The 13,799-nt window shown below is 39.3% G+C and overlaps 1 protein-coding gene across 3 annotated transcripts; it reads right to left on the minus strand.

The window, feature by feature from the left end:
- Window positions 1-633: 633 nt before the first annotated feature.
- Window positions 634-13,749, minus strand: LOC136446898 (cell cycle checkpoint control protein RAD9A-like). Of its 3 annotated transcripts, XM_066445548.1 has the most exons (14): window positions 13,603-13,749; window positions 13,223-13,293; window positions 12,741-12,896; window positions 7,290-7,401; window positions 6,859-6,958; window positions 5,238-5,344; window positions 4,730-4,836; window positions 4,332-4,396; window positions 3,993-4,148; window positions 3,668-3,760; window positions 3,301-3,438; window positions 2,781-2,867; window positions 2,320-2,431; window positions 634-1,875 (listed from the first exon to the last, which is right to left on the minus strand). In XM_066445548.1, exons 1-14 carry the CDS (start codon window positions 13,634-13,636, stop codon window positions 1,768-1,770), a joined length of 1,446 nt encoding a protein of 481 aa, XP_066301645.1. In that variant the 5' UTR covers window positions 13,637-13,749; the 3' UTR covers window positions 634-1,767. The 3 variants fall into 3 exon arrangements, with proteins under 3 accessions (XP_066301645.1, XP_066301662.1, XP_066301655.1); XM_066445565.1 differs by lacking the exon at window positions 3,668-3,760; XM_066445558.1 differs by lacking the exon at window positions 2,781-2,867.
- Between the last annotated feature and the right edge of the window lie 50 nt (window positions 13,750-13,799).

Genomic DNA, 13,799 nt, shown 5'->3' on the forward strand with positions numbered 1-13,799 from the left:
TGCGTAATGTGTCGACGCCTACTTTAGTATGCCCTTATATGGGCAGCACGTTCTGGTCATCAGCTGTTTCATATAAATACTACACTTGTGGTGCGGCAACAAATATAGGTAAACATAGCAACTGGCAGGGAACATGAATAGGTTTGATCTTGGTGAATGACTCCTTTTTCCAGGTTGGCCACAGCATGAATTGGCACAGAACATAATGATGTACACACTAACCCATGTCCTTGGTCAACCTCCCCATTCCATTTTATACATTACAGCAAGGAGGTTTTATATATAAAACCTCCTTGATTACAGATAACATAACAGCCTAAACTACAGCAGGTAGGTTGATAATAACAAGATATTCCGGTCCATAATTCTAAGATTTAAGGCTCTGCTTTTGATACTCGATGTCCTCAGATTCAAATTAAAAGAGTCCTTCACTGCATGCAGCTGTAATGTTTCTGCTTTTCCACCAGAGGGCCTCACTGTACCGGATCTGGCAGTGGCCACTGACGTTGTTGCAGCAAGATCATTAAACCTCCTTGGTTGCAGATATAGGATAGGGACTAACTGTATGTAGCATTTGATGCAACATGAAGTTTCAATCATAAAAGACTAGAACTACCAGGCTTGGGACACCACTTGCAGTGCAGCAATTTTTCAACTTGCTTGTATACTTAGTAGTAACGTTAACTGAGATAAAGAATTCAAACATACCAGCCATTATACAAGGTAGATTTAATTCTGAACCACTGACCTGGAAAATTTAATACTGTGGGTGTAACATGTACATCTATTAGACAGAATGAACAGAATATTGGAAATATGCCAAGTTTCTGATATAAAAATACTACATTTCAAGCACTCTGCAAACTGCCAAAAATTATCTTTGAACAAGCCTTGAATTGGAAAGAAATTCTACGATTGGTCATTTCAACTTCCTTACAATCCAGCGAAATGCTGGACAGGGGGTGTGAATGTTCCCCATAAACGTTTCAGCTCCTTTGGTTTTAAGGTCTGCGATTACCCCCAATTCACCCCAAATCAGGGGTACGTTAATGGGGGAATTTACAGTATCAGGGTTATCCATTGAGACATAAATCATGAAGACATACATGTACATGTAGTGCTTTAAATTGACGAAATATTTTTAGGCAAATGCACATAATTCAATGGATAGACCCTAACATTCTAATCTATGTGTACTGAACCAAGTATTTGGTGCACTTAACTTCCATAGATACCAAGGACATTACAGACAATGTCCTTGATAGATACTAAGTACCTTTTGCTGGTGACAGACAGCAATACAAATGAATACAGTATACAAGAAGCTAACAAAAATTGCCCATGAACAAAGAAGCAACCTAAGGCTGAAGAATACTGTAGTTCTTGTTTCTTTCACTGTAACTTTAAGTTCACTGTTTTCACTGTCACCGCTGGACCGTGAACTTATCATCACAGTGAAAAACCTATTTATGATTCCTTCACACATCCTTTCTGCAAGTCACTTGCTACCACCGTGAAGTTAAAGTTCAGTGAAAATGTCCATTTTTCTTACACCGTGAAATTTTGCTACTGTGAACTTACAGTAGTTGTAACAACGTAGGAGAGGAATTGAATAACTATTGGGATGTACAATGTACATAACAGTCCCTCCATTATGCTTTCATAAAAAGATTTCCTCCTCATTCTTTTAATATGTACATGTAGTATTTACACTAAATTGTTTTAAAATGGCTAGGGATAAAGAGAGATGATAACAGGTTCAGCACTTTAGTCCTCATCATCTGTGTCTTCACAGAGGACTTCAGCTTTCTCTGCTGTTGCTGGTGCTTGTGTGGCCTGAGACTGTGAGGAAATCCCAAAGAACATGGAGCGAAACTGTAAAGGAAATACAAACAATTCGTAAAAGTGTATAAGCCCTCATAAAGTCATTAGTTACAATCATAATCAAAGGCACAACTCTTTTATCACATAAACACACACACACAATATATATCTAGCTATGACGTCATGTAACACATCTGCAAAGTCATTGATGAAGGTTAGACATCCAGGTAGTAAGATACGCCAAAAATAGTTACTCAAGCAACTGGATAAAATTTTGAAACAGTCAGACGTTTCAGACAGCATCCGCTGTCTTTCATCAGTGACTGCTGTCTGAAACGTCTGCGGATGCTGTCTGAAACGTCTGACTGTTTCAAAATTTTATCCAGTTGCTTGAGTAACTATTTTTGGCACATCTGCGAGTCCTTTAGTTAGCAAACATATTGTTTCACTCCTATAAAACTGATACTATAAGAAGCCTTAGTTATCCACCCCTACCCTCTTGCTAGGAGGTGTGCCTGGAACAAGTTCTTCTTCTGCCTCCTCTTCCATCACCATGGAAACATCATCATGTGACTGGTCATGTGATGTGAGCTTCTCCTCAGGATACCTTTGGAACAAATAATAAAGTTCTTACATTTAAAGAGTTAAATTCTGAGCAGCAGCATGTAGATTGCATATACATGTATCTTTTCTTTTTCCAATGACAGATGAAATGTAATGTAAAATGCTCTTGAAAATTTCACTCACATCATTTGCAAAAAGACCGCATATATGATACAAAGCTAGTTTTGTCTTATATTAGTACTCATTTGTAGTTGATGACAACTGCCGGTGTACGGTGTACTCATCATCACACAAAGCACAAGTCGTCCACACTTTGTATACTGGTGGTCCATTGACAGGATTGCTTATAAAGTGAGTAACATGGCAAGTACACCATTAAGTGCCTGACTTACTGAGATCTGGGTCTTTTTCCTAACTCCAGCGGGATTTCTGGGCTAGCAGACCTCTCTGGAGATGCCTCATGTTTGAGTGCACCATTCCTGATATATTGGAAGGAAACAATGTTACATTTTACTGTAATTTGGTCAAAACTGCATGTCAGCTAGGAGCTCAAGGCTAAGGAAGGTCATTTGAGGAAAGTTAGAATTTTTAGTCCTTTTAGCTGAAAGTTGAAGACAGTCATATCACAATATTACATTTTGGTCATTTTTTACAGGGAAAAGTATAACATTCATGATCAGGTCGGACTGCTTATAATCATCTAGCCTGGTATCTAAACCTATTGTAGCTCCCAGGTCTCTTCTGTCCCCTCCGCAAATGGCCAGTGAGCCAAACTCTCCTTTTAAATAGCGGATGGGACAAAAGAGGCAAAATGATTTTAAGCAGTCGGAACTGATCAAGAATGTTATACTTTTCAGGTTTGGATACCAGGCCAATAGTCATTTTAGCTGAGTACTTTACCCATACATGTACCTTTGTGGTGCTGTCTCCTGGGACAATGCTGCCTCCATCTCATTGGCTCCCATGGCTATGACATCATCCATCCCATCATTCATCATGTCATCAAACCCACTGTCCATTGGCAAGAAGCTCTCCCCACCTGCACAGGACCTGGGAGGTAGACAGGAACATCATGTAACCAAAGTCCAGATTCTGAACTATCAAACAGGACATAGGAAGATTGTTGTGTTTCTTCCTTTTATTTGTAGTGTGGTTAGTTTGTCTTGTTGTTTCTCCTGTTCATGGTACTTTTGCACGTAGGGCAAAGTCAGTGTTTCTTCCTTCCTAACCAATCTTGCCTGACAAATTAAGAGCTTCATAACGTACGATGGTTTGTCACCTGTTTGGCTGTCTGTTTTCCTGCAATCTTCTGTTCTCCATCATTTCACTTTCGTTCCTCTTATTTTCTTGTTGTTGAGTCCTCTTAACTGTTCTGTGATGATAAAGAATATGCACAAGATTCAAGCAAGGTATTTGCCATAGAAACCTTCAAATCCCTGCACATTTTCTATAGGCAAAATACTGGACAAGCAAAAGAAAAACCCTTTATTGTTTCTTAAGATTTTGTGTTTCTCCTGAAATAATAATTGAGACAAGTGCCAAGCCTGATGAAACAACAGAAATCTTGTTGTTAACATATAAAGTAAGGCAAATGGGTTTTCTACCTCTTTGTTTTTGATGTCCCTACAGTTGATGTCCCAGCTCTGCTGATGGCTTGTTGAGATGACTGTGAACCCTGAGTGGAGCCCAGGTCAGCTAAGGTCGCCATCACAAAGTTGGAATCAAAGGCTGGGTCTCCCTCCAATGAAAATACTATAGGTCTAGGGATCAAAAGTGAAGCATATCTTTAATGATTCAAGAAAAAAAGTACACAGTGCAATGAGGTAAAGATCCTCAGCAAATGGCTGTTTTCAATTACACTGTTCCTGTGTTTTCTTGCCTTCTGTTACACTCAATATAGCAAAATGACAGTTTTACAGGAAAAGAATCTTGACAGTACTTACTTGCCACTTGTTTCAAAGTGCAGGGAGAGGGGCATGCCCGCTGCCTCTGCGAATGCCAAAATGGCCTGTCAAAAGAGTTAAGAATGGTTACAGGTTAGCAGAAATCAGGGCGTATTTTCATATTGAGAAAACATAAAACATTTAGTATTTCTACAATGATGATTAGAAAACCTTAAATCACAGTAGTTTTGTTAATGAACTTTTATCAAAAAGCTTCATGTCTATAAAAAGAGCTTTGTAGCTACTTTTCAAACCAACATTTCACAGTTACAAACACACAGTTGCACAGATTGGCCCAAAGTAGGGAAAGGTTTAAGACTTTTTTGTAGACTTTGATATATATATAACACCTAGATAAGATGACAAACCAAGACAATCTAAGGAAAGGATCTCCTTACCCTCAGTTCCTTGAGACAGAAGGTGAGTTCTGTGTCTACACCAATCTGAAAGTAGTCAAACTCCTCCGCTGCTAGGCTCATCTGGGTGTGGAGGACTTTACTTGGGTCTGCACGTGCATAGGAGTACAAACATACTGACATCAATGGAGTTTTAATATCAGGGTGAACACTATTCCCACATACAACATAACAAACGATTGTAACAAAATATTATAATGCTTTAATTTCTACTCTTTCTGGAGCCAAGTAAAAAATCCAATCATTAGTCTGACTCTAAGAACCTATCATAAACTAAGTATTACCTTTACTTAGAAGAAAGTTTAGGACAAAAAAACTAAAGGCTTCTACAGATCTAAACAATATTCTATACATGGAGATCACAAATCAACATGTGCTCTCTACCTATAGCTATATTCATATGTAGCATTATTAATATCAGCACACGTTATTACAAATAGAAATCTTTCCTCCCTATTTATTTTGCCTCAGTACTACAGGCAGTACTCACCAGGCTCAGACTCAACATAGTTTTTCAAAATGACCTTCTCAGGAGAGACAATGAGAGTGATCTCTTCCAGAGACAGCTGGAAGTTCTGTACCACATCTGTTAAGAGTCTGTAAGGATATGACAAAACTTATACATACAGCAGTCTGAATCAAACATCTACAAGTGACCACCTCCACATAAGGATCACTTGGCCAATGTCACCACCTGTCCACGTATACCAGATTCAATTGCCCCTAAGAGTGGTCCTCTTGGGTAGGTTTTTGAAACTAATGAAACAACAAATACTGTAGCCTTTTTTGGCCACTTCACAGCATGTCTACTGATGATTAGTACATTTGTGCAAGGAATACAGTATTATGCACAGGCTATCAGCTAGCAGGGCGTCATGACGTCTTTTGGACGCCCTACCCTAAGAAAACAAGGAAATTGGACGCCCTTCTTTTGCAGAGAAGACACCCTGTGTCCCTAGTGATTACATACACATGCACATGTGTTCCCCACACACACTCACTGCAAAATGGACCATTCCACATACAAGACAGTTGAACAGCATGTTAATTTATTGACATGCAATACTACCAGGTAATTGTAAATCCATAGATAGAGCACATTGGGAAGCTCTGGTTCCCATTGCAACCCCCCCCCCCACACACACACACACACATTTTTTGGACGCCCTGTCTATAAATCCTAGCTAAAAGCCTGATTATGCGGTATGTAAGTTTTAAAGACCCCAGTAAAACTATATAAAGGCTGGATAATGTAAACTTTAGGCTTCAGTTTGCTGCTGGCAGCCATGCAGTGCACATCAGTGGAGGCCTGCCTGAGACAGTTTACCAGTTACTCTTCAACTTATGTTTGAAATAACAACAGATATCAGACATTAAAGTATGGCTTCACATCAAGAAGGACACTTAGCCCAGAAATAAAGTAATGACAACAATGGCTTGTGATTTAGTTTGAGACATTGACTGGCAGTGGCAGTTATGTGTACATTTCTTCAGAGCCCCAGCCTATACTGGTTTCTAAGACTACAAGTGGACACCAAAATTACAAGTCAAAATTACAAGTCAAAATTACAAGACACAGAACTGCCAAAGCTAATGTGGGAAAAACATTTTCAAGTTGGAAATGTAGACACAGTTAGATAATCTGACACTACATTGACAGGGTTGATTTGAAAATTTAATCAAGGCTGATTTCAAACCTCAAAGTTGCAGAAAGTATCGTCTTGATCATCCAAGGGATCTTATCTGATTAAAACCTTACAGTTATTTGCATGGTTTGAAAACGTTCCTACGAAAACCAGTACACAAAATTTTTGTATTTCTTTACCAGTATTATGGTAATCTGTCCTTGCCCATTGTTCTGGGATGGCAGACGCTCTAACCCTTTTATGAATTTATGTGGTTATGGGGGTCAATCCACCATTCAAGCTGCTCGACATGTCACAGTAGGAACACTTACTTTACGACTTGCCCAGGGTAAATTTCTGGCCGGTTTAATGATTTGAACTGAGGAAGAAAAGAAAACACTGCTATTGCTATACCACACTGGCACAACTAAATATAAAGTACATTGTACTTTGATTTCTTACTTTGCCATTAAGTACTTTTCTTACTTTGCCTGTGCAGTGATGGCGTTTGGACAGAGGTCCTTAGAGAAGACAGCCTGTAACGTCTCACACTCCTGGAAGGTCAAGTTGTAGGTCTTTGTTATACCTGCAAGAAGAAAAAATACATGTCTGAGACATTGGGAGCAACACTGATCAACTATCATGTCGGTGTTTTAAGTTCTTGTTTGTATGTATGTCCAACTATGTCATCTGTTAACGTTTCTCAATTCACATAACACATAAAGTTTTCTCAAATATCCTTTGACTATGTCCTGGTGTTATGATAAATATAAGAAAGCCAGATACAAGAATTGTCTAGATGTCAAAGTGGATAAAAGGGAAAAGGGACAAAATAGCAGTTTAAAAATTAGACTCCACTTGATTTTATGATTACTGTACCTACTTTTTTAACAGTATAATTTTGGAGGATGACTTACTGTGTTTACAGTAGAGTTGAAAGACCAGTCTTGGCCCTTCATCCAGAGTGATCTTACATCGGTCCACTGATCGCTCCAGGGTGGAAAGGGACCGGAACACTGCCAGAACTGACTGTGATACAAAAAGTCATAGGGATGGCATGGTCAGACTCTACACAGGAATATGGTCTTCAACAAAAGGGAGTTCCACAACTGTATATGTATCAGTATGATACTTATCATGTACATGTATGATATTTATCATGTACATGTGCGTGCAGTTATCAGATAGTCCCATGATTTATAAAACTATTGTAAATTTTAGCAAAATATACCATAGGTAGCTTTCAATAATCTGTGCACTTTAACAGGAGTACATCACATGGATGTAGCAATGGTGAAATATCTACCACATACACATATAAACTGAATATGGGGTCCGTGTATTCACCGAAATACGGGAAATACACGAAATACACATCCGAAAATACCGAAATACACATGAATATGGCTGAAATCTACCGAAATACAGTATGATTTAATGAGTTAACGTCACAGGTTGCTATGTGCCGGTATAAGATAATATATTTATAGCCCTGGCGACAAGAAAATGACAGAAAATACTTCGCGATCCCGGCGCGGCCGGCCGCCGCCATCTTTCTTACCATACGCCATGATGTTTGTTTTTCAGTGGTGTCTTCTTCTGTGTCATTTACACAAAAAGGGTGGTGAAAGGTACCGAAATACAGTATGATTTGATGAGTAAACATCACAGGTTGCTATATTTCGGCATAAAATCATGTATTTATGGCCCTGGTGACAAGAAAAATACTTCGCGATCCCGGCCGACCGCCGCGTCATCTTTGTTACATGCGCCATGATGTTTGTTTTTAGTGGTATCTGAGTCATTTACACAAAAAGGGTGGTGAAATGTACCGAAATACAGTATGATTTGGTGAGTAAACATCACAGGTTGCTATATATCGGTATCAAATAATGTATTTTATGGCCCTGGCGACAAGAAAAAACGGTGAGGGTCCGCATCGTGATCCGGAATTTGAAAATGGCTGAAATGCGATTATGCGATCGCCTAAAGTCTAAGGGATTTTTAAGGACATTGTTGTAGGTATTTTCTAGCGACTTATATTTCTTATCTGTGGTATTTTACACACAGGACAACAAACTAATAAAAAAGTTAACTGAAGGTTACATGACCCTCCCGGAGGCGAAGGTTCCTAGCCTATTGTAGTCAACAATATTGTTATTAGCAACAATTGGCAACCAATCCAACTGTATGTCATTATCAGTGTAACGTTACTTGCGAGTTGTATTCATTTGAGAGAACGCGAGAATGCAGAAATGAGATTATGTACCTTCCAATCTCTCTATATATTTCAGTTTGTTTTGTTTGGCTCTTTATAAAATAGGTAGCGTTATTTGGTATGAGTCCTTTGTGAATTTGTAGAGGGGAAAGTGTCGATAGATCATGATATAGCAATGTTCTTTCTGTGGGCTTTTTCTCATATTGGTGTATGGAATATATTAAGCAATTTCTATTAGATAGAATAAAACAACAGAACAAAGTCATTTACAGTCAAGATCGCACTGAGAAATTTAATAAGGGGCAAGATCTAAGGCGGCCGGGGCTACTAAACATGCGTTTTATGTATAAAACAAGGGATGCTTGGTACCGTAAGTATGCATGTGCCATAATGTGGTATAAGTTTCGCACTGCTCATGAACTGAAATGGCATTACGCTCCACCTCAGGTAAATCAAGTATTGAGTACATATTCGTTTCACTTTATTATGTTAGCGCGCAAGGAAACCAATGCGCGAGGGGTACCGGTGTGTTGAAGTAATTTTTTCTCACATTTATTACGTACCGTTGCGTTCGAAATTGTCTAATTAGCATTACTATTGCATTTTTAGCAGTGATAATTTGGAGGATGTAATTTGTTTTACCCAAACTCAGGGGGGGGGGGGGCATTCTGGTTTTCCTCCTCCTCACGAAACAAACAAGCGATTGGCCTGGAATACACATCTGTCTGTTACGTGCGATATCACGTCATTGTCTACACTGGAATACAAGCGTCACTGGTGTGTTCTATTGTTTCACACTTCGGGGCAAGACAGTATCATTTACGACCATTTCCATTTGTAACCAAAAGTGCAGTATTTATCACTAATCCACTTACTAGAGTCCTTGGGCCTAACTCGTGTTGTAGTTTAATCCTTGTTGCATACTATTAGCCTTGTATACAATAGAGCGGTCTTCATTGATTCATTATCAGCACGTGCACCTGGTACCTTTTTTTATGTGTATCATCACTATGCAGGCCAATATTGATTGTCGGAGGAAGAGCTTCCCACGGCGTTTTTCTTGTGCTGAGACCTGTTCCCTATACTGTATACATTCCTTGTAATGTTCTGACGAGTTTGTCCTGGTTTGCATTGCGTTTTAAACTTACCTTCCACTAACTCGAGCTGTGTTCTGTTTGACTCACAAATGTTGCGTCCGGACTTACCTTACAATAAATGTTTGACATTTGAGGAACTATGATATGGTTTTAATGTTGGAAGAAATGTATACAACGAATGTAATAATTCTACAAGGAGGAAAAGTCTTTGCAACAACGACGTCTGCTTAGGACCCTGTCACACTTGTGCGTATATTCAAGTTCGCGTGAGTTGCGCATTAACATTTTTTGGAGTTAAGTAAGGTTTGCGGGAAAAAAAGTTGTTTTCTACTTTGACCAAAACCTAAACCAAAAACATGTCAATACGCGACCCATGTGGACTTGCATATACGCACAGGTGACTGCAGGCATGGATCAGGCATGTCGACAGAAATAGTCGATTTTTAACCTCCTTTCTTTGACATAGTTACGTCTTTCTCTTTCGGTGGTACGAACTTTCTCATCATTCCGAGGCGCATTGCTTATTCTTCTAAGCGATTCCTTTGGATCTATTCCTAAGCATACGAATGAACGTTTCAACAACTGTGGAACATAAGGTAAAACGTATACGTTAACGCAAGGAGGTCAGTTTTGGTTAACGTAAACAATAAAGTATAAAGGGCAAGTTACATCCGACGTCGAATATGGTAGCATTAACAATATTTGAAACAAAAGCAATTGAATATCTTGTTAGTTTCAGTGTTGAGTTTGCGTTCCACTTAACATCTCACACTGATTTTGTTTACCTTTCATTCATTGCGTATTCATTGACAGTTGTGTTGGCGCTGACACGTTGCGTAACTAACTTTACCTCTACTACGTACCATTTCTAACATGTTTCCACGTTACTACAACTGTTGTGCTGTTGTTTATGAACAACTCATTCACACACTACGTCACACGTAGTAAAACACAAAGGGTAAGTTATCGATCATCTTTCGGCAGCTACTACATCTTGCCCGATCCGCCATCATCTATTACAAATGTTGGAAATACGGTAGGTACTGTGTTAGCCTGAACTCAATCAAGCTCCTGTTACAGTAACGGCCTGCCGCCCTGTAACCGCATAGTCGCCCAAGAGGAGGGGACAGAAATCCCCGGACAGCTGGAGTTTGCGTTATACAGAGCACTTGAGAGAACACTTCTGTAAAGTAATTTTGAGTGATGAAGCTACACACAACCCTGTCACAAATATATAGCCAACATATTCTAAGGAAGTTAAAGACATCAAAATCGTCCTCAAGAGAAAACAAAAAAAAATGCCTACACAGGCAGATGAACTCACCTTTTACATAGATTACCAGTCCGTCATCTCAGTTCTTACCAGCTGAGCCGTTTAGCCACTCCATCCACCAACACTACTGTGGTCTTGAGGATCATATAAGTTACAACCTACGCAACCTATCAGATAATAAGACTTTTTTTGCACTGTATATAAGGTTATGACAATACCACAAGGCAGAGGCCTGTGAATAAGAATTTTCCCCGCTATTAGCTAGCCTGTCAATAAGATTTTTCCCGCTCTTGACAGGATAAGCTTGTCAATAAGAACCGTTAACCCTTATCCTAATATATAACACTTAGAGCATAACCAAGTAACATGGTTCATAAATAAAATCTCCCCGATGTTCACAGGATGTTCCTGTGAATAACACATAACCGTAAGCCTTAAAGCTAAAAACAACCCTAACCCCGTGAGGATGATCCTGTAAATGGAACAAATGAGAAAACAAAACTTGACATTCTTAGTAAGAATGATTAGTTTTTGAATGTCAAAAACAAAACAACGGATGTTATAAAGGAGAAAGCAAAAAAAAATCGCTACCGAAGGAGTTGAACCTACGAACTTTAGCTTCCTGCCCTGCCTCAGTTCAAGTGCCAGTAGAGCTAACAAGTTTAGCCTGCCATTATTTGTTATTCCAACAAGTACATAGCCTGTCAATAACATTTTTAGCCAGTGTTAATGAGCCACAGCCAAAACATATCACTATGTTTATTCATTCAGTATCAGTTACCGTATTTCAGTAATTTCACCACCTTTTGTGTGTAATTGACTAGTACTAAAATACCACTAAATTAAAAGACAAGACTTTAGGCGTTCCCACCGTCGGATCGCATATCCGCCATTTTCGAAGTTCCGCCGGGATCACGATGCGGACCCTCACGATGTATTTTCTGAATCTTTTCTGCGGATTTCTTGTCGCCAGGGCCATAAATACATTATTTGATGCCTATATATAGCAACCTGTGATGTTTACTCACCTAATCATACTGTATTTCGGTACATTTCACCACCCTTTTTGTGTAAATGACTCAGATACCACTAAAAACAAACATCATGGCGCATGGTAACAAAGATGACGCGGCGGTCGGCCGGGATCGCGAAGTATTTTTCTTGTCACTAGGGCCATAAATACATACTTTTATGCCGAAATATAGCAACCTGTGATGTTTACTCATCAAATCATACTGTATTTCGGTACCTTTCACCACCCTTTTTGTGTAAATGACACAGAAGAAAACACCACTGAAAAACAAACATCATGGCGTATGGTAAGAAAGATGGCGGCGGCCGGCCGCGCCGGGATCGCGAAGTATTTTCTGTCTTTTTCTTGTCGCCAGGGCTACAAATATATCATTTTATGCCGAAATATAGTAACCTGTGACGTTAACTCATCAATTCATACTGTGTTTCGGTAGATTTCAGCCATCTTCATATGTATTTCGCGTATTTCGGACATGTATTTCGTGTATTTCCCGTATTTCGGTGAATACACGGACCGCTGAATATGTGCACCTTCTTTTGCAATATGCAAGGACAAGCTATGTTGATCACAGAAAAGTACTTGCAAAGATTTGAACTAATGTATGTATAGATCTGTATCTATATAGCTGGTAAAACCACCCTTCAGCATAACACATCAGCTTCGCAGGCAAGCGGCACGGCGGCAGCTGGTTATATCACAATGAACCTGTCACACCTACAAAAATGTAACCATGCACCAACATCTCACCTTCATCTGTATCTTACACTTGAACGTCTCCTCTACGTCCTCCATCTCTCCTCCTTCCGTTGCCTCTGAGCTGTTGTCATAGTGATAGAAGAACTCAGGTGCAAAGATGAAACAGCCATACGCTGACCTGGCAGCATTGACAGTACGAAGGGCCAGCTGGAGGGGAGAACAACCAAGAACAGTACAATAATTAAATAAATTTTACATTGTTTATATCATATGTTACGGCAAGGAGCCTCCTTGGTTACGGTTAGCCTGGGTGCCATCCGATAACTCCTAGTCCTACACTCGCAACACTGAAAAAAGCATTAAGTAATCGGATGGCACCTATGCTGATCATATGTACCTTTAAAAAACATGCATGTGTCACTTTACTTGTAACTTATTATCAATCTGTCGCTGCCATTCTGTCAAATAACGAGCAAATGTCAAGTGGTACAGGAAATTGAGGAACTGCTACTAGAATAACAAAAATGACTTACTCCATGTTCGAGTGGTTCCAAGTACAACTCCTCCCCTATTTTTGATAGGGAATGGATCGCCTTGCCAAACACTGTGCAGTAAAATTCAATAGATAAGCACAACTTGGGAATTAACTATGCAAAATATTATCTCATATTTCAAAAAGGTTTCTATATTTTCCATATGATCAGTGATACAAGGTTAGTTCTAGTCAGTTACTTATTCATTCATGCAATCTTGGGGAAAATGTGTCATGGTATACCGAAATACTTTTCACCCGATGATGAACTAACGAAAATGTTCAGGAACACGAACAAAACTTGTAACATACTTGCAGATAAAAAATACCATAAAATAAGCATAACAGCAAACCTAAAAACGAGAAAGGTTCAAAATCTACCTTTGATGTTAGTTCCCGGGATGATGCACTTCATTTTTACTGCACTCAGAGTCTGTAGAAGTAGAGAAACATCTCAAGAAACCTGTCACAACCCTAAGGCACAAAATTTGAGTTCAGCGCCATTTTGTACACTCTCCCAAGGCGTTCCGTTAGCAATTTTCTCATTGGTTACTTTGATAAGATTCCAACCAATAGAA

The sequence above is a fragment of the Branchiostoma lanceolatum genome, chromosome 1 (genome assembly GCF_035083965.1).
Source record: "Branchiostoma lanceolatum isolate klBraLanc5 chromosome 1, klBraLanc5.hap2, whole genome shotgun sequence".
Lineage (NCBI taxonomy): Eukaryota > Metazoa > Chordata > Leptocardii > Amphioxiformes > Branchiostomatidae > Branchiostoma > Branchiostoma lanceolatum.